The sequence below is a fragment of the Mastigoproctus giganteus genome, chromosome 11 (genome assembly GCF_048544385.1).
Source record: "Mastigoproctus giganteus isolate SK-2022 chromosome 11, ASM4854438v1, whole genome shotgun sequence".
Lineage (NCBI taxonomy): Eukaryota > Metazoa > Arthropoda > Arachnida > Uropygi > Thelyphonidae > Mastigoproctus > Mastigoproctus giganteus.
In genome coordinates, this window is record NC_143585.1 from 85,816,849 (window position 1) to 85,839,475 (window position 22,627).

The 22,627-nt window shown below is 37.3% G+C and overlaps 1 protein-coding gene across 2 annotated transcripts in view; it reads right to left on the reverse strand.

Moving 5' to 3' along the window:
• Positions 1 to 1,380: 1,380 nt before the first annotated feature.
• Positions 1,381 to 22,627, reverse strand: part of LOC150078215 (protein D3-like) — a 70,028-nt gene continuing 48,781 nt past the window's right edge. The window contains exons 4-5 of one of the 2 annotated variants that reach the window (XM_090385504.1): positions 13,687 to 13,824; positions 1,381 to 1,674 (exon numbers count right to left, since the gene is read on the reverse strand). In XM_090385504.1, the coding sequence (XP_090241630.1) occupies positions 1,457 to 1,674; positions 13,687 to 13,824 (356 nt within the window). In that variant the 3' untranslated portion in view covers positions 1,381 to 1,456. The remainder of the gene's footprint in view (positions 1,675 to 13,686; positions 13,825 to 22,627) is intronic. The other variant, XM_090385503.1, reaches the window with a different exon arrangement.

Below are 22,627 nucleotides of genomic sequence, written 5' to 3' on the forward strand. Positions count from 1 at the left end.
TGAGACCCCTCCCCTTACTGTGCAGTCACAGAGATTCCTTTATATCCTGAAAAATACAGTCTGCTTGTTATGCAAATTCATCAGTTGGAATTATCAGCCCAGTCTTCCTGGAAGCAAGTCAATGCAGAACCCTATCTGAAACTCTTCAAGACAATGTTGTTCCATATGTTTTAGTTATGGGAGTGAATATGGAAGAAACATTTTTTCATAAAGATTGGGCAATGCTATAAAGTAATAAATGTTGTTCTTTTTTTTCTGAAAGAAAATTTTTATGATAGGGTCATTATAAACCATAAATATGCTGGACAATATGGAATTGGGTAGTTTTAGTCATTGTGCTTATCAGATCTTAATCCCTACGATTGTTTCCTGTGGGGGTGATATCTTTGAAGAAACACTGGCTGCAGTTGTGATAAACTTCAATTGACACCTAAGACTTATTTGGATGAACAGGGATTGCATACTGAACATTTGATAATACTGTCTTATGTGTTTAATGACACCAAACTGTCAAAGAAATAGCCATTCTAAACTTGAGCTTTTCTTAATATTCCCATATAAAAGGATGTAAATGTTTGTTTGCTAAAGCAAGGTTTCGACTTTGTTTTTTTGGTAAAACTTATATTCCAGGAAACTGTTTAAGGTTAAACAATTTAGATTATCTCAAGTGGTGCAGGATTTGAGAAATAGTGTTTTTTTTTTTTTTTTTTTTTTTTTTTATGTTGTATTTTTACTTTACTTTTACTGATCAGAATATACATGTATACTGTCAATACGAAAATACACAATATGAAGTCCATAAGAGCTTGCTGGTTGAGAAATAAGAGCAAGTAAAATAATTGGCTGACCACTAGTTTAGGATTTGCTAGTATTAAAGCAAATATTATAATAAAATTATAATATTATCCCCCCCCCCTCTTCAATTAAGAAAATGCACTTTTTTTTTATTATTAAAAAGTGGGGGATGGGTGGAAGAAGTACTTCTCTGATTCAAAATCCTTAGCATCTAAACAGTACCTATGAAACCATTTTCACAAGGTTGTGGAATTTTTTTCCAATAGCAACTAATTAAAAATATAAAGTCAAAGATTTTGCTGAATGTTTTTTAATAAATATGAAAAATTAATTTTTCTTAATCAAATTTCAAAGCAATATCACTCCATTTTCTGGACAAAATAATGAAAAAAGGGAAAAGGGTAGGTGGGAAAGGATCAATGAATATAATGATAGCAAAAAATAACTTCTTGGGCAAATATTTTTAATTTTATTTGTTTGAAAGAACTTATCAAAATTACACTTGAATTGAACAACTATTAATATACAAATTGAAAAAAAAAAAAAAAAAAAAATTTACATATATGGATAAGGTAACTACTTGCAAACTTACAATTAATAGTTAGTTACCAAAAGAACAAAAGTCCACAGAAGTAACGACTTGAGCAAACAAGGAAAAGGTTCAGTTTCCACTAAGTTGTTCATACAACTTTGGCACATACTCATCCCACTGAGCCTGATAAAAATTTCCTGCCCATGGTTTTCCCAAGTTATATTTCTTAGCAAAATTTTGAATTCTAAAGTTGCCTCGATGCTCTCCAGAACGATTGGTAAGCCTTTTTTCATCAAAATTAAGCTCTTTGGGTTGCTTATAAACTAGAAGTACATAACGATGCAGACCTATAAAAAAAAATATATATATATATGTATGTATGTATGAGCAATTTTACTGACTTTTATCAAACGATTTATAATATAAAGCCTTTCCTATCTTAATTGTTGTCTAACCTGTATGCAAGCTCAGGGGGAGTTTAGAAAAAATGGCCTTGTGCATCAGGAATCATATTAAAAATACAATTACTTGAAACAGCTGAACAAACTTTATTAAAATAAATAAATCTGCAGACAGGCACTGTCAGTCCAGTGCAGGATGGAGGCCTCCATACAAGTCATAAGGGAAATGGACCATAATCTGCCAGGCTCCAGTGCAGGCTGGCCATATTTAGCAGTCGGAGGTTCAAGCCCCTGACTGCTAAATACAATCAAAAGAGCATGTCAATCAAAAGGGAATGTGCTGTTGCACTCCCTCCTGACCACTCAGCTATGGAGGCTTTTTTTATTAAAATAAATAATACAAAATAAATTAAAATAAGTCAAGAATGACAAAACATACTAAAAGAGATAAAAATATAAACACAAGCCTGTTTCGTATTTCCTTCCAAGCAAATTATCTTTAATTTTTCTATTAAAATTTAGCAACTGATGAAAATTAACCAGAAAATAGCTGAACTGAAAGTAAGAATAAATGCCACTAGGCCTAACTCACTCGGCTGACCGGGCTAGCCGAGTGGGTAAAGTACCTGCCCGGCAACCCAAGGTCGCGGGTTCGATTCCCGCCTCGGGCTTGGATCAAAGTACTGCAAAAACCTTGGGAGGTGCAATATGGCCATAGAAGCCGATGCGCCAACAACTACCAAATCAAAAAAAAAAAAGGCCTAACTCACTATAAATAGTAGCAAATTAACTTACGGTATAAGAAAACAGCTCCCCCCCCCCCCCCAGGGCAAGTTACATAGTTGTACTTATTATTTGGGTGTTGTGTGCTGAAACTACACATTTTTGTTTACAGAGTGGACAGAAATCGTGGAATAACTACCTAGTGACGGGTAGGCCCACCTTTTGCCCAGATAAGGGTAGTCTCGCTGTGTGACTACTCTTACTGGTTATAATGTATTTAGGGAAGATGGGGGTGGGTGCATGCTTCTTATCAAAAGCATGCCCAAGTGCAAAAGAGCTTTTGCTGAGTATGAAGTTACATCTTCTAGCATGGAATCTCTGTGATGCTAGTTAATTGGAAGCAATGGTATAATGAGAGTGGGAGTAATTTACAGACCAGAAGATTGTGAAGTGTATGATGGGAATCTCTACATGGAGACAGAATGGCCAAGCAAGCACAAATACCTTATTATGGGTGACTTTGATCTGCTCCAGATTGATTGAAATAAGAGGGAGAGAAATTCACATTGGGAAAAAATTTTTCTAAATAAATTAGATGATTATTATTTTTACCAGCATGTCAAATAATATTTTAGGGATGAGAATATTCTTGACCTCATCATTACTTGCAAATTAAATATCACAGGGTTTAAAATACAGGAACCACTGGCAAGTAATGATCACACAGTCATCATTTGGAAGATGTTGCAGTAGTTAAAGGCAATGGTTTTAATTTGAGAATAGGACTTTGATAGTTTAAGGTGCTGTATAGCACCTTAAACTATCAAAGCACCTATTAATTGGGTAGATTGCCAGGAATGGCAACTACAATTGAATAATGGAATACTTTTAAAGCAAAAATCACAGATGCCATTTATGCATACATACCTTTAAGAAAATATTGCAGAAGGATGCCAAAACGGATGAATGCAGAGCTGGCCAGTGAAAGATAGCATAGGACAGGTACAGAGCAATGAAAATCCTTCAACAGTTACACGTTGATTCATAATAGTACCACAGATAAGGGTAGAAAGGTCAATACACTTTGTAAGAGAGCAAAAAATGGACAGAAGGAATTGTTCGTGTATGTGAATACAAGAAAAAAGCAAATCAAATCGGACGCTTGTGCACTGGGTGTGGGAAAGTTTTAGACAACCCAGCTGATGTGGGTAAATTGAACTGGTACTTTAATATCTTTACTGAAGAAAGACCTTTCTTGCTCAGAAGAGGCTGTACTATGAAATTAATGATTTTGAAATTACAGATAATTGCTCATTCCAAAAACTTTTGATGGGAATCTCTCCAAAATGAGCATAAAGGCAAGTACGGCTCCTGAATTTTATGAACTATACACAATTTTGAGGGAGTGTATTGAACCAACAAAGTTGTTGTGAGGACATCTTTGGACTTAAGAGATTCGTTTGAATTGTACAAGTGCCAGCGTATCAAATACTTAGAGGCAGTTCTAAGAGCGAAGTTGGTAACTGCAGACCAGTTAGTCTGACTTCAGTGGTAGGGAAAATCTTGGAAGCAATAATTAAGAATGCAATCCAGGGATATTTAAATAGATATGGCATTCTGAAAAACGCACATGGTTTTGTTAAGGGAAAATACTGTTTAACAAACTTAGTAAGCTATTTTGACACAGTTACTCACGAGCTGGATGTAGGGTACAATTTCAACATAGTTTGTTTGGATTTCAGCAAGACATTTGACTCAGTTCCTCATTGCAGTTTACTGTATAAGTTGGAACACATTGGAATTACTGGAAAAATTCTAAGATGGATTGCTAAGTGGCTGCAGGACAGAAGGCAGAGAGGGTATGATTAATAGATATTCTTCAGACTGGTGGTTAAAGTCAGAAGTAGGTGTCCCCCCCAAAGATTCTTGGATCATTGTCGTTCCCAATTTTTTCATAAATGACATTAACGATGGGATAGAAGGTTTAATGTCAAAGTTTTCAGATGACAGAGTGGTAGAGTAGGTAATGATTATCAGAAAAGTGGCAGCGATGTTTTAATGCAGGAAAATGCAAGGTCCTACTCTTGGGTACAGAAACCCCAAAATAAATGAATTGGAGTTGAATTAAAAACAGTAGAGGAAAAAAGAGATCTGGGAGTTATATATAAGCAGATATGAAGTTCTCTGAGCAGTGTAAATAGGCAGCCAGGAAAGCTCATGGTGGTCTATCAATGATTTACTGAACATTATCCTGAAGAGATATGGAGGTTTTGTCCCACTGTATAAAGCAATTGAAAGACCACATTTAATACTGTGTTCAAGTATGGAGACATCTAAAAAAAGACATTGAGCTTCTTGACAGGGTCCAAAGACAAACTCACATGGTGATCAGCAAAAGGGAACCCTATAAGAAAAAACCATGTATGTTTGCTCCAGAGCTCACCTGATTGAGATTTATATAATCTGATCTTTTCAAAGCTTGTACTACATACTGACCTTTGGGCAACACATTTTTTCATGTATTGCATGCAAGTTCTCAGAACCTCAGTGCCAATTAACATCCTGAAGGCGCCTCCATAGCCATTCTTGATTAGACTGGGGTTCAAACCCGTCACAACCAAATAAGGAGGATGCGGAAAGGTCAGGGCATGACCACCACATATCCCGGAGCAATATGGCCTTAGTTGCTAATGCTCCTAAAAACCAAATAACAAACACAAACAACATCCAGAAACATGAAAAGCTGCTTAATCAAAAAAGCACTGTCTTCTTTTTCTTCAATTAATTTCACCATTTTGGTAACCAACAATTCAAGTGCTAGCTTGTCTGTTGGTAATAACTGTTGCACCACTCTGAACAACATTATATGCAAATAATCAAAACCTTTAATGAACAACACTGTACTTGATTTTGAAGTTCTTATGAAGCTTGCTGAATTGACTTTCTTGGGGTTTGATGGAATGCATTACATCTTCAACAGACACTTGAGTCCATCAGCCACCTATGCCATTCAGTAAACTTCCAGTTTTCTTGAACCCTTCCATCCACACATAAAAGGTTGAAACACTTGATGGATCCTTCCTAAACAGCCAACCAAAATTACACTGAACCTGAATCAGTGAATTTGTAAGCAGCAAAGCCACAGAACTTTCTCTTCAACAGTAGCCAATTTGTTTTATGGCCTACTATTATTATTAGAAAAGTCTAAAACTACATTATAGACTTTTCTAATAATAAAGGTTAATAAGAAATGTTAATAACAAACTGGCATTTAAAACTTGCTTAAATGAACTTGATAGAAATAAATAATGATTCATTCTTCATATTTTCAATGTTAGTTTTTATTAAAAACCTTATATATTGTGCTTATATATAGTCCAGGTAGAATTTTCCAAATACACATATATTGCATAAACCTCTGTACATACTACCTAGTAGAGCAGATATGTAAAACAATTATGGATAACTCAAAATTTAATTTTAAAATCAATTTAAATCTCTTAACTATGGAATTGTGTTTATGTAATGTACTGTCAACCGTTAGCTTCTCTTCGTATATCACTTTATAGAACCCAAAACTCCAGGCCTGAAGACAAATTTCAATACTGAAATTTGAAACATAGCCAATTTTATTTAGTTATTGGGATTGTTTAGGGTCTAATTGTAAAAATTGTTCTTATTAATAAAATACTTTGTGTGGAAAAGTCTTTATTAAATCTTTCTTACTTAGTAGTACTCCATATAGCACCTTCTCGAGTTTAATTACTCTACTCATATATATATATATATATATATATATATACAGTTGATTCCAGTTATTTGGGACACATCAGGACTAGCGCATTTTGGCCCGATTAAGCGGCTGCCCCAATTATCCAGTTTCACGTAAACAGTTAAAAATACAATGGATCACTGCTTTCCATTTGATTCACTGTACAATCAAATCACGTTACGACGGACTCACCATATTAAAGTACCGTTCACTATACAATGTGTAGTTAGCACCATCATTGTGATCACATTTGTGAATTGAATTTTAATTCTCTTAAACGCCGATTCTAATTAGCAAAAATAGGAGGAATATTATTAGAATATACATGATAATCGGAATAATTAATACGTACCGTAATATGTACATACGAACTAGTTGATATTCTGTTCACTGACATTTGTGGGTGGGGATTAAAATTTAAAACAGTAAAAAGATAAGCAATCAATAACAAAGAACATGGCACACACAAATTTCAAGTAACACAATACGCACAAGTGAGAACAGAGTAACAAGTTACAAAGCTTTAAAAATAGGAGTGAAGAGAAGATTCTGAAAATTAATTTTTTTATATGATCGAAGATTCCATGGAAGTGTGAACACATTTCACCATAATAACCCAGAGAATTCCAGCTGTCAGTATTATCACAAATTCAATAAGATCGACTTTACTATATCTGTTTATGATAGATTGCACTAACAGAAAAGTCCAATAAACAGATGACTGCTAATTGTTTTATGGTTGTGACCTCCAGAAATCTGACCGAACATTATGTACGGTTGGAGACAATTGTAGGGTAACCTCCAGTGCTGCGGTCTCCTGTCCTGATTAAACGGCATGTTGTCCCAATTAAGCGAAGTAAACCCTGGCTATTTCCTCGACCAGGTTCTGTTCTTTAAGATTTGTCCCAAATAAATGGCTGCCCCGATTAACTGGTGGCCCAAATAACTGGAATCCACTGTATATATTTTTTTTTATGAAAACCCCAAACACGAGAGGTATTAGAACCTATAGTACTTAGTACGGTGCTTGGGTTGGAGGGTGAGAAATTGAAAGAAGATATTTGTTGACATTAAACCTGACCTTCTGTAGACTGTAACAGTATGCCTATGAGACAGTGAGTGGAGAGACTCTGTTAGAGAGGAGTCATTAATTAACCTAACTGCCCTCTTCTGAATGGAATCTAGAAGCCTGAGAGAATTTTTCGGCTACCGCCCCAGATGTTGGAACAATATTCCATGGTAGGGCAGATTTGCAATTTGTACAGAGTGAACAGCTGTTTGGAAGAAAAGTAACGCCGAGAACAAAAGAGAAAACAAAGTTTTTTAGATGCAGAGGAAGCAATATTTGTAATGTGCTTGTGCCAAGAGAAATTAGAAGTCAGGGTAATCCCAAAAAGAGATATCATTTTGCCTAGTAATCAGAGTGTCACAAAGATAAGCATAGGAGCAGAAGAATCCTTTTTGCAAGATATAAGACAAGACTGAGTTTTAGAAGGTTTAAAATCAACTAAGTTGTCTTTGCCCCACTGGAGAATTAAATTCTGATCTCTAGGTGTGAAATTACCTGGAGATCGGCATTTAAGGAATTTGTAGCATATATTTGAGAAGTTGACGCTGATTGAACAGGGCAAGGATTCTCAAAATGAAAAGTGGAATGCAATGTGCTATCATCGGCAAAACTATGGATAGGATTTCCAGTAAATGGAAGTCGGTCATTAACATACAAGAGGAAAAGAGTGGGGGAAAGAACTGAACCTTGGGAGACACAAGCATTAGTGGAGAAGTTAGAAAACACAGAGCCATCTGCCATCATCCTCAGTGAGTGATCAGAGAGAAAACTGGATAACCAATTACAAAAAAACATTTGGAAAACCATAAGATGAAAGTTTGTTTAGAAGAAGACCTTTATGCCAAACACGATCAAAAGCCTTTGAGATGTCAAGAGAAACTGCTTGTTTCACCAAACTTTTCCATTGAATTTGTCCATAAATGAGTAACATAAGCCAGAATATCACCAGTGGATCGACACTGATGGAATCCATACTGGAGATCACTGATCAGATGGAAGGTTTCTAGGTAGTTTAAGAGTTGGCGGTTAATTCATTTCTCCATTACTTTAAAAAGAGTAGAAGTAATTGCAATAAGACAATAATTGGATAGGAAGGATTTGTCACCCTTTTTGGGAACTGGCTGGATATGAGCAAAATTCCAAGCAGAAGGAAAAAAACCTTTGAAATAAGAAAGTGAAAAAAAAGGCAGCAAAGAACAGAAGTAAATTCAAGAGCACAGGTTTCGAGAACAAGTGGAAAATACCATCAGGACCTGGAGCTTTCTTTGCATCAAGATTTGTCAAAATCCTTCTGACATCCTTTTGACGGAAGATCACAGGAGGCACTGAATGGAGTGTGTTGGGAATGGTGGGGTGTTTTATCAAGATCATTAATGCGTAAGTTGGAAGAAAAATGGGATACTAGCAGGTCAGCTAGTATCCCATTTTTGGCTTAAGTGACAACAGAATCATCTGGTTTTGACAGAGGTGGGAGCAGAAATCGGCAAAAGTTGTGGCCAATAGCTTTGGCATAGGACCAGAATGCTCTGCTACCATTAGGGCAAGAAGCAAGTTTTTTACTCTTAGTCTGTTCAAAATCTAGTTTGGACTGATTAATAACTGCTTTACAATTGTTGCGAGTTTTGGTGTAGGCAGAAAATGAAACTGGAGAATTAGAAACAAGCCAATTACGACATGCAACATTCTTCTCTTGAACAGCCTTAGCACATTTATTGAAAAACCAAGGTTTAGATAAAGGATGAGATTTTAAAGTGGAGTGTGGAATAAAGGATTCCATTCTTACAAGAATAATTTCACTGACACGATCTGAGCAAACACTGACATCAGAAATTCTGAAACAGTAATCCGACCAATGAAAAGATGAAAAGAAATCTCGCAGGTCATCCCATTTTGCATTCCAAACAACACAAGGTTGGGAATAGTCATGAGATAATCACCAAGTTGTGATCTGAGGTGCCTAAAGGACCTCTCACTTCGACCGTGTACTTAGAAGGGTTGTTTGTGAGAAAAAGGTCAAGCATGTTGGCTGTGTGGTTAGGATTGTCCGGTATTCTTGTAGATAAATGAACAATCTGTGCAAGGTCATTAGTAGTTGCAAAAGCCTAGGCATCTTGACCAGCTGGGTTGGTGTGACTATAAAACGGAAGCCAGCTGGAGTTGTGAACATTAAAATCACCAAGGACCTCACCGTTAGGAAAGTTGGACTGGAGAAAATCAAGTTGCAAAGAGAGGAAGTCAAAGAGCTCCAAGTGATTAGTGGAGTTGGGACAACAGATGAATTTGACACAATGAAGTAGATAGATTTTTAGCCAGAGAAGATCGAAAAGTGGAGATTCCAAATTACCAGGTCTCTGACGGGGAATATTGGAACAGACATATGCACAAGTACCACCTTTGAGACGAAAGGAATCATACAGCGAATAATTTGGGCAAATGAGATGAGCAGTAGTTGAATCAACTGATAACTGAGATTCTGTCAGAAAAAGTACATGGAGTTTGGCAGACTGTAAGTGGAAATGGAAGTTGTTGAGATTAAATTGAGACCACATATATTTGTGAAATGAACTAGGAAGTGTTTGGGAGGTTTAGATCTTTTCGCAGATAAGCTTACTCTATTAGTTTGACAATTCATGGTGTATTCAATAGTAAGAAAAAGTAGGGGACATGCTGTATGAAGCAGTATTTAGCATTAGTAGCATTAGTAGAGGCATTTGATGCAAGAAAGCAAGCTTATGTAGCATCAGCCAAAAAAAAAAAAAAAAAAAAAACCACTTCCACTTCACCCCTCTGTTCGTTCAAAATACCTGTCCAGCTGAGCCTTAAACTTATTTAGGCTATCAACCTCCACCACAACGGATGGAAGTCTGTTCCACCAACCAACCACCCTCTGGCTAAAGGCAAATTTCCGCACGTCTATCCTACATCTGTCTTTCCTCAATTTGAATTTATGCCCTCTCAGGTGATTTTTCTGAGCTAGAGGAAGAATCCCATCAGCATTGAGCATGCTTAAACCATTCAAGGCTTTATACACTTCTATCAGATCACCTCGCTGGTGCCTAGTCTCCAGACACTGTAATTTGCAAAACTTAAGCCTTTCTTCGTAAGAGCACCCCTTTGTTCCATTCACTAATCTTGTTGCCCTTCTCTGTACTCGTTCCAGCAGCTCTACATCCTTCTTGAAATGAGGCCTCCAGACCTGTATACAGTACTCTAGGTGTGGCCTGACCATCGCCTTATACAATGGAATAATCACCTCCTTGTCCCTGCTGGAAAAATTCCTGTATATCATGGACAATACTCCATGAGCTACTTTTGCAGCCTGTCTGCACTGCTCAGAGAACTTCATATCTGCCTGCACAACCACCCCCAAGTCCCTTTCATTCTCTACCACTGTCAGGAACTTCATATCTGCCTGCACAACCACCCCCAAGTCCCTTTCATTCTCTACCACTGTCAGTGTTGTACCACAGAGTTGATACGTTGCTGTTTCCCATGTGTAGTACTTTACATTTGTCAATGTTAAACTTCATTTGCCACCTCTCAGCCCATCTGCTCAACCTTTCCAGATCCTGTTGCAGCAGCATAGTGTCAGTAGTGTCCTTGACAACCCTGCCAACCTTTGTATCGTCTGCAAACTTGGACATTAAGCCCAATATACCATCATCAATATCATTTATAAATACAGAAAACAATAATGGACCCAACACTGAGCCCTGAGGGACTCCACTAATAACATCAGTCCACGATGAGCAGTGTCCATTGATTACCACTCTCTGTCTTCTCCCCCTCAACCACCCCCTTTATCCATAGCAGCAATTTGCCTCCAATGTCACACTGCTCCAATTTGTGTAGCAGTCTTCCATGTGCAACAGTATCAAAAGCCTTTCTAAGATCCAAGTATATAATATCAAAGTTATTCCCTGCATCCAGTTCTTTTGTGACTGCATCATAGTATCCAATCAAGTTGGTCAGGCAAGACTTCCCCTTAACAAAACCATGCTGTGTCTGAGCTATAACTGAAGTCTTGTCTAAATGATCCTGCAGTGCTTCTTTAACCAGTGCCTCCATTAATTTTCCTGGAACAGAAGTTAAGCTCACAGGTCTATAATTACTTGTGTCAGCCTTTGATCCTCCTTTGTGAATTGGGGTCACATTTGCACATTTCCAGTCTATGGGTACCTCCCCTGAGTCCAAGGAAGCTCTCATAATTATGGCTAAGGGTTTGCTTACTTCCTTTGCTGCCTCCTTTAATATAACTGGATAGATCCCATCCACCCCGGGTGCCTTTCTTGTGTTTATCTTCAACAGTTTCTCCTCCACTTTACTCCCAGTTATTTCAAGATTCTGTAGCTTACTGCTAGAGTTGAATACACCTCTGGCATTCCCCTCGCTGAATACCTCCTCATGTGTGAATGTCGATGCAAAATATTCATTTAGTTTGTTAGCTACCTGAGCAGGATCATCAACACTTGACCCATCAATATCAAGTGGACCAATCTGATTCATCCCCTTCCTTCTAGAGTTTACATAAGTAAAGAACTCTTTGCTGTTTTTCTTTGCATCCCTTGCCAAGGATTTCTCGTAATCTGCCTTCGCCTGCCTAACCTCCTTTGTAACTTGGTTGCATATCAACTTGTATCTCTAATAGGCTTGTGTGTCATGTGTTAATTTGTATGTATCCCATGCATTTTTCTTCTCTGCCATATGCCTCATTAATTCATCTGACATCCATTTTGGCCTAAACCTTGAACAATATTTCTTAGTTGGTATTTTACATACCAACTAAGGCCTAGTAGCTTCCAAGATAAGTTCTTTGAATGCTTCCCATTTTGAATTTGCTGTTGGTAACATCATCAGTTGGTCCCACTGTATAGAATTTAAATACTGTCTCAGTCCATCGTAGTCGCCTTTACGGAAGCAATAACCCTTCCCTTTACCCCTAATGGTTGTTACCTCTTTGAGTAAATCCCACTTCAGCACACTGTGATCACTGCCACCTAGTGGTTCATTTATCTGCAGATTCTTAATGCATGAAGAATCACTGCTGATAATCAAATCAAGAGTATTACTCCCTCTAGTTGCCTCCCGAACATGCTGATGTAGAAAACAATCATCCAATAAATCCACAAAAGCCCTGCTAGTGTGTGAGTAACCAGCCCCCAAAATCCAGTCAATATCTGGGAAATTAAAATCTCCCATTATAAGACACTCTGATTTACTGGCCCACTCTATTTCCCTGTACAGTTCCTTATTATACTCATCAGAGTCATTAGGCCTATAGCACACTCCTACTCTCAATTTTGATCTCCCAATGTTTATGTCACACCAAACTGACTCCACACTGCACTGTCCAGCGATGTCGACTGGCTTCACTTCCTTGGTTTTTATGTGTTTCTTAACTAATAGCATAACACCTCCCCCCTTCCTATCCTGTCTATCCTTTCTGTAGACGTTGTACTCCCCAAATTGCAGTTCCGCATCCCTTATATCTGTGTGACACCACGTCTCTGATATCCCAACAATATCTGCCTTCGATGTTTTGAGCAATACCTCAAATTCATCAAATTTATTTACTAAACTCCTAGCATTGGTGTACACGCAAGTATACCTGCACCTGTTTCTATTCTTAGCTACCCTAACACAACCCATGTGTTTACTTGTACCACAATGGCTCCCAGCAGTCTCTGAAATACCATGCATCTTGTTTTTCAGGCTTCTGCTCATTCTAATAGAAGCAGTGCAAGAATCTCTTTCACCTCTGCCAGTGGCTACTGTCAATCTATTGGTCTTTGTCTCCCCCCAAGCTAGCAGTTTTCCGACCCACCTAACACTGCCTCGATAGCATCAGCAAATATTCTTGCACCCTTATGTATGCCATGTGTATGCCATATCCAAAATTTTTGGATATGGCATACACATGGTAAGAATATACCCAGATCCTTGACATAACGTGGCCTCGACACTGCCCCCCCCCCCACATACACACTAATCAGACTCCCTCCAGTCACCATTTGGCAGAGTAGAGGTAGCAAGATTATACACTAACCACATTATAGGCTTTTAATTTTGGGATAACATCTAGCACCCTCCATAACTACCAAAATCAAAGGTGTTCTGTTTCCCATTACAAAGCATAGCATTTATATTATAGAATGTATCAGTCAAATTTGCTCCATACAAATTTCAGAAAATGTTTTATTTAGATCTCTACTTAAAATTTTAATTTCTTTTTAGGCTATTATAGTTACCAGCAGTTTTGTACTAAATCCTTAAATATTATTTCTTCCTCAGCTCTTAAGTACTTTTATATTAATGCATTTTCAACCCCAAATATCAGAAGCAAAAAGATTTACTAGCTCAGTGAATAAATAGAAACAAAATATCCTATGTTTACCTGTCCCTTTAGGAGGTCCAGATCCCACATACTCAGACAAAACAGTCCCCTTACTAATATCTGCTCCTGGAACGTTGCCTACTAGCCAATGATGCCACTCACGATATTTGGGATTTTGACGACTTGGAGCATCAGGATCTATGGAAGAGAAAATTGCTGAAGTAACATAATTCAACTTAAGTTGCATAAGTTGCTACCCTGATTTACTATTATGTATCATAATAATAAATCATAATTTATCAGTGTTAATATAATCATTTCCCAGAAATGATTATATTAACACTGATAAACATACCATGAAAAAAAAAGTACAGCTGACATCCTATTATCAATGGGGGTCATATCTGGTTGTTAGTCAATCAAAAAAGTCAAAACAGGGAATCAGAATTTTATATTCATTTAAAACATATACATTCATATTTATTTACATAAAATCAGTCATTTTCATCTGTTTTAGATGAAATGTGACATTTTGTAGTACATTATAATGTAAAGCCATATCCAGGGTTTTTGGCTGTTGCAAAAGAAATTTCTGGCTCAATTTAATTAGATCCCTTCTTTTATATTCAGACCCATCTTCTCCCATCACAGAAATCTGTATGATTTCTGGATCATCCATAATTACCTTTCCAACAAATCTATGAAGATTTGTTGGAAAACATTGTATGGCTTTTTTTGATGATCTTCAAGTGTTCACGGTTTTCATTAGCATTACTGGGCTAAAGTGTTCTCCAAGATTTAGTACATGTTGAATTTGGAATTTTGTTCCATACAAGTGCTGTATTGTAAACAACTTTTAACAATTCTAAGGTCTATATTAATATCTTCTATTTTTTCAAAAGCTGAACTCAAAGACATTAATGTTGTCTTTTTAGACATTCTAGAACTCTTTGATCCATAAGCTAGATCAAAGATATTACATTCAGTGGTAAAAACATGGCCTTTATGTCCCCTTTTTCCTCAGAATTAGATGAATGTCAGTGTTATCCACAGAAGGTATAAATTCATTAAAAGAAAATAAAATTTGGAATAATGCAAAGCAAAGTTAATCCATGCTGATTTTTGCAAGTGGTAGTAAACCAGTAAATATAAACAAATTTATATTTTTAAGTTATAGGTTTAAGTGATTCACCAAAAACAAAGTGGATATTTGTAAGATGCGCACTGCTGCAGCGACTACTGTGATTCCCTCTTTGGATATTTTTCATCCTGATGCTACAGGCTCAGCTTTTTTGCCATTGTTTTTGTCGGTAAAATCATAATTTAGAACCATTTTGTCCATACTATACAGTTGTCCAAAGTCAATTTTTCCTCTATTGATAAATGACCTTAAATCTTCTGTACATTTTTGAGCAGCAGGCTGATGGTGGATAATCTCTCCTGTTACTATCCAATTTATGCATACCTAATGCTTAAACCATCTGTCACTTACTGTGAAATTTTCTACACCACAATCTTTCAATTTAAGACCAAGGTCTTTTCTTTGATTCTGCTTTAATGGGTCTGCTAACTGGTGTTAGTATTAGTAGTGGCAAATGATGCAAGAAATCAAGCTTATGCAGCATCATCCAAAAATAAAAAATTCTCATTTCACCTATCCATTCCCTCCAGTAGTTTGTCTAGTTCTTCCTTGAATTTATTTAAGCTATTCAATTTCCACAACAGATGGGAGTTTGCCTTTAAGCCAGCAGGCAGTTGATTACTGAAACAAACTTCCATACATCCATTCTACAACCATCCTTCCTAAATTTGAATTTATCCCTTCATGTGCATAGCCTGAGCAAAATGAAGAATCCCATCAGCACTGAGCTTGTTCAATGCTGATGGGATTCTTCCTTCATTCAAAGCTTTAAACATCTCAATCAGATCACCTCAGGGGTGCCTAGTCCCCAGACCCCCAATTTGCAGAACTGAAGCCTTTCATGGTAAGAGCACCCCTTTGTTCTCCTCACCAATGTCGCCCTACTCTGTATCCATTCCAGCAGCTCTGCATCCTTCCTAAAATGAGGCCTACAGACCTGTATGCAGTACTCAAGATGTGGGCTAACCATGGCCTTGTACAATGGGAATAATCACCACCTTATCCCTGCTCGCTAAATTCCTGTGTATATCATTGACAAAACAGCATGAGCTGTTCTGGCAGTTTGTCTGTACTGCAAGTGAACTACATATCTGACTGCACAATTACCCCCAGGTCTTTTTCATTTTCCATTACCCTGAGTGTATTACAACACAGCCGGTACATTACTTTGGGATTACAGTAAACCCCCGCTATTCGCGGTATCTGTATTCACGATCGCTGATTTAATATAAAATGAAACCTAAAAAATGTAAAATTTAAAGCACCGTGAATATTTTCCACCATAAAAAAAAATTGGGCATGGCTAAAGTTATCTTTCCCAGTCAAAACAGCGTTCAGTGGGTGGGGGGAAGAGGGGTGACAACATCGCGAGCGTGGATGTTTCTCACTAATCCTTGTTCAGTATGTGTTATGCCCTTGTCATGGAAGGTTTCGTCGTTTGCTTTTAATTTATATGCTTATAAATTGAATAAATTTATCAATTTATAAATTGATATGCTTACAAAAGTGATAAATCTACCGTTTTGCAGTGTAAAACAGACTTTTGAGTGTGTTAATGGAAGAAAGTGACTTTATTTGGACAAGTTCTTTCTAACCAGTACAAAAATATGGCTACGAATAACAAGGGAATGTGAAATGTGAAAATATCAAGAAGGTGATGACATCAGCGAATAAAATTGAGTTATTAGACAAAATTTCTGATGGTGAAAGTGTCTCCTCAGTGGCAAAACATTATAAAATCAATGAGTCAACGGTATGATCAATCAAAAAATCGGAAGAAAAAATCCGCCGTAGTGTCCCTGAAAATGCGCTAATTGCTTAAAAAATTTGCTCTGTAACTCGTGATGTTAAATTAGAAAAAATGGAAAAGGCTTTAAATCTGTGGATAGAAGACCGAACTCAAAAAAAAAATTCTGTTAAGTTCACTCATCATTCGTGAAAAAACAAAACTCCTTTATCAACACTTTAGCGAAACTGGTGATAGCACTGGCGGGATAAGTTTTTTTGCTAGCAAAGGTGCTGGTTTGAAAGATTTATTTGAAATTTCTAATAAATATTACATTTAATATTAAATTGTTTCTTATTTTCATTTCAATGCCATATGCTTGCATTTCACTATGTACTGTTTATGTAAATAGTCATATTATGAAGGTACATATAATACATACATAGACAAAAATTTAGACTAGTTTTTCTTATATATTTCATACTTTGGAACGGAACCCCTTTATTACCATGGGAACCATAACTCACTATTCGCATTTTCGGTATTCGCAACATTTCTCAGGAATGTAACCCCCGCTATTCGCGGGGGTTTACTGTACTGTTAATCACATGCAGTACATTGCATTTATCAAGGTTAAACTTGGTTGCCATTTCTTGGCCCATCTACCTAGCAGTAACTTGCCCTTAATGCCACACTGCTCAATTTGTACAGCAGTCCTATGTGCAACAGTACCAAAAGCTTTCCTGAAATCAAAGTCTGTGATATCAAAATTAATTTTTGCATCCAGTTCCTTTGTAACCTCATTATAGTATCCAATCATATTAGTCAGACAAGATTTCCCTTAACATGCTGTGTTTGAAGTATAACTGCAGTCCTGTCTAGATGGTCCTGCAAGATTTCCCTTAACATGCTGTGTTTGAAGTATAACTGCAGTCCTGTCTAGATGGTCCTGCAAGATTTCCCTTAACATGCTGTGTTTGAAGTATAACTGCAGTCCTGTCTAGATGGTCCTGCACTACGTCTTTAACCAGTAACTCCATTATTTTTCCCCTCAGAACAGATTTCAAGCTATCAGGTCTGTAATTACACCGCGCTCCGGTTATACCACAGGGTTTCGGGGGTGGGTTGTCTTATAACACACATTATAAGACAACCGCGCTATAACTGATGCCCACAGATTTTCTCCAATTCATTGATTCTCGCTCCAAACGGACACCGAATATATACGCGAGTGAAATCCAACCATATTTGTGATATTTACCATATTCCGTGCATTAATTTTTTTTAATCCAACCTGCAGACCAAAAAAAATCCACTTGGGAAGGATTAATAATAATGTGTGAACAAATGAATTTATCAAAAATTATTTATTTTCACAAAAAACATGTAGCAAGAGATACATAATTATAAAAAATTCATGGAATTTATTTGATCACTTCTTTAAGAAGTCTGTAATTTTTTGTTGCTTTTTATGGGAGAATCGTTTTTGCAAGTTCATATTTTTTAAAGACACTAATTGCGAAATCTTTACTTACTCAACCTCCTACTGTGCCTCTAACCACCCAATCAGTATCTAAACCTTTTACTGCTTCCTGATCTGTGGGAACTTTATTATTATTATTAGCCAAATGGTGCAAGGAAGCCTGAGGTTTATGCCGCACCCTGCCAAAAAAAAAAAAAAAAAAATTTCTGAATTACCCTGAGAAAGAGAACAAGAATCAGAAGTAGAACAGAATCACCAAGAAAGAGAAGAATGATGATATCCAGCTCAGGACTCCAACAGGCTGCTCCTCTGGTTTTTCCATTTCCACATCACTTTCATCCATCCTTTTCTAGTTGGTGATGCTTTCAACAATGTTTTCGTCAGTTAATAAGTGACACACTAATTCTTCTTTATCAATATCAATTCACTGATAGATCATATTCTCTGCAAGTTCCTCTTCCTCGGGAGTATCTCTAACTGGCTGTATTTCACAATGTATAGCAATTTATCCACTGTTTTGCTCTTTATCGGTCACAGTTTGATTCTCTCCATCAGCTGTTCTCAGAAAACCGCTTTTTCTCCAACAATTTTGAATTGTATCTTCCGAAATACTCTCCCCCAAGCTAGACAAATTTTGTATGCTACTTCCTTTAAATTTAAGGCCTTTAGAAATTCAGCAATATCACGATCAGAGGACAGCAAAGATAAAAGTAGCTCGTGTCTGTAATTTACCTTAAAATTATAAATGATTCCTTAATCAAGGGGCTGGATTAATGCGGTGGTATTTTTTGGTAAATACATGGCCCAGATCTTTCCATCTTTGGATATGAGACTGTCAGCAGATGGATGTGTTGTACAGTTACCTAAAAACTGTAATGCTTTTGGTTCGATGTGTATTTTTCTCAAATGCCGTTGCACTGATGATACAAATGTTTCGTGGAACCAAGTCAAAAATAAATTTGCAGTCATCCATGCTTTTGAGCTGCTCACATATTCCATAGGGAGATGTTTTCGGTTGATGGATTTAAAACATCGTGGATTCTTACTTTTCCCCGATTACAATGGGAGGAAGCTTATGGGTTCATTTTATTCAAGCAAAACAATAGAGTGACACGATCCTTACTTAACTTTTAATCCTGCTTTGTTTGGAGCCGATTTTAAATCCAAAGATTCATTGGTAACATTCTGTAAAACAATACAGATCATCACATTGTATAGTTGCTCATTACAGAAACCTTCACATGTAAATTTTAAGTCACTAATAAATTGTTTTGCACTATCAGCATCTGATGATTTTGCTTCACCGCTAATTGTTATTTCCCCAATGCCATGACATTTCTATCAGAGCCATAGCCATCCATCACTGGCAGAGAATTCAACATCAAGCAACTGATGTTGCTTTCTGAACGAACCACGTGTATAAAAAATCATCCACTGCCTCGTTTTTGCAGAGTATTGATTTCTTCCTTTCCAGTCATGGGGTTTTGCCCAACTTACTCAAGAAGGAATCTAGTCTTCCTTCTTCTGTAATTCATCCTCGTATTCCCTCCAGAATACCCAACTCCTGTTTTATTTGTGCTTTCGAGACACCACTTTTTACTCGTTTGGTTACAGTCAGCTTTTCCTTGATGGTGTACGACGTTAGATATCAATTTTAATTTATTATGAATGATAGCTACATCTGTAAAGCTCGCAAAAATGTAAAAAAAATCATCAATACATACCGAACAGTCACAAAAAAACACAACCAGCACAGGTAAGTTTCAAACTACAGATTGCCTTTTTTTTTTCAGTGACAACCCTTACACAAGGAAAGTTGTTATTTGGTTTTTAGGAGCATTAGCAACTAAGGCCATATTGCTCCGGGATATGCAGTGGTCATTCCCTGACCTTTCCGCATCCTCCGTATTTGGTGGTGACGGGCTCGAACCCCGGTCTAATCAAGAAGCGTGTACTACGCACTGCTGCTCCTTCCCACCTGGCTACGGAGGCGCCTCTTTACACAAGGAAAGACGATCGATACTAACTGCAGAGGCTAAAACAACCTCATATCTTTTGAATGCACTGCTCCCATCTGACTCATTTTCAGGAAAATGAGTTCTTTTGTGTTAGAGGAGATAAGCAAATTTGCGACTCAGGCTATGGTGTAGTGGTTAGTGACCTTGCAGAAGATTAGCAAATTTTCTTTGTTCGATAAACATGCTTTTTGCTTCTTAACTCGGCAGGAGGATAAAGGTCTTAGGATTTCCGAGAATCACTGCTTTTTTCCTCTCTTGCAAACACCGAGTCATTCAAGTGGGGAAGCCTCCTGCCGTGCATGGTTTGCAAAAGAACGTTAATATTTTTCTCGGAATTTTTTCCAACGACAGTAAGACCCGAAGTATATCCGAATCCGCAGTATAAACAACTGTGTTATATCCGGGGTGCAGTGTATTTATGTCATCCTTTGATATCCCATTTTGTGAATTGGGGATACATTCACACATCACTAGTTCATGGGAACTTTCTGAATCCAAAGAAAATGCTCTCATAATTATGTCTAAGGGTTTGCTTAGCTCCCTTGCTGCTTCCCTTAATATAAACAGATAGATCCCATCCACCACAGGTAACTTTCTTATGCTTGACCTCCAATAATTTCTCTTCCACTTTCCCCTCAGTTATTACAAAATCATTTAGTTCCAGATAAAATTAAATGATTTTGTTAAAGACTGATAAACTTCTGGCATCCACTTCCCTAAAGAATTCCTCATATGTAGATGCAAAATATTAATTCAGTTCATCAGCAGAATCATCAACAGTTGAACCACTGATAAAGTGTACCAATGTGATTCAACCTCTTCCTTCTAGAAGTAAAGAGAAGTCTTTGCTGTTTTTCTTTGCATTCGTTGTCAAAGAGTTTTCATAATCTGCCTTGCCTAACATCCATAGTGACTCGACTGAAGACTAGTTTATATCTATCATAGGTTTCTGTATTACCTGTAATTTATATGCATCCCATGCATTTTTCTTCTCTGCCATGTATCTCATTAGTTCATATGATATCCGTTTAGGTCTAAGTCTTGAATGGTATTTCTTAGTTGGTATGTAGTAGTAGTGGCATATGATGCAAGAAAGCAAGTGTATGAGCTTATGCAGCATCAGCAAAAAAAAAAATATCACACCATTCCCTCCAAATGCCTGTCCAGTTCCTCCTTTAAATTTATTTAACCTATTAACTTCCACAATGACAGATGGAAGTTTCTTCCAGCAATTAACCACCCGCTGGCTAAAGGCAAATTTCCACACATCTATTCTACATCTGTCTTTTCTTAATTTGAATTTATGCCCCCTTAGGTTCGTAATCTGAACAAGTGGAAGGATCCCATCAGAATTCAACGTGCTCAACCCATTCAAGGCCTTATACACCTCAATAAGATCACCACGCAGGTGCCTAGTCTCCAGCCACTGCAATTTGCAGAACTTAAGCCTCTCTTGGTAAGAGGATCCCTTCATTCCCCTCACCAATCTTGTTGCCCTTCTCTGTACACGTTCAAGCAAATCTACATCCTTCCTAAAATGAGGCCTTCAGACCTGTATGCAGTACTCAAGGTGTGGCCTGACCAATGCCTTATACAAAGGGAGAATCACCTTCTTTTCCCTGCTAGCAAAATTCCCATATATCATTGACAAAACCCCATGACCTGCCCTGGCAGCCTGTCTGCACTGCTCAGAAAACTTCATATCTGACTGCACAATTACTCCCAGGTCTTTTTCATTTTCTACCACCTTAAATGTAGTACCACACAGTTGGTACATTTCTCTGGGATTACTTCTACCCATATGCAGTACTTTGCATTTGTCAAGGTTAAACTTCAGTTGCCACTTCTTAGCCCATCTGCCCAAATTATCTAGACCCTGTTGCAGTAGCACACTGCCATTAACAACCCTGCCAACCTTTGTATCATCTGCAAACTTCGACACTAAGCCTGATATACCTTCATCAATATCATTGATAAATATACAAAACAACAGAGGACCCAACACCGAACCGTGTGGGACTCCACTAATAAAATTATTCCACGAAGAGCAGCACCCATTGATTACCACCCTCTGTCTTCTCCTACTCAACCATCCTTTTATCCATTGTAGCAACTTCCCTTAATACCATTCTGCTCCAATTTGTACAATAGTCTTCCATGCACAACAGTGTCAAAGGCTTTCCTGAAATCCAAATATATGATATCAAAATTATTTTTTGCATCCAGTTCCTTTGTAACCACATCATAATATCCTATCAAATTTGTCAGACAAGACTTTCCCTTAACAAACCCATCCTGTGTCTGAATTATTGCTGCAGTCTTGTCTAGATGATCCTGCAATGCATCTTTAACCAGTGACTCCATTATTTTACCCGGAACAGAAGTTAAACTAACTAGTCTATAATTACTCGTGTCACCCTTCGATCCCCCTTTGTGAATTGGGGATACATGTAAAGCCTAGTTGGTAACATAATTAGTTGGTCTTATTGTATAGAATTTAAAAACTGTCTGAAACCACTGTAGTTACAAAAGCAGAACTCTTCCCTTTACCCTTGATGGTAGTTACTTCTGTAAGTAAATCCCACATCAATACCTGTGATATTTAATGTCACCATTAGCAAGAATCTACAGAT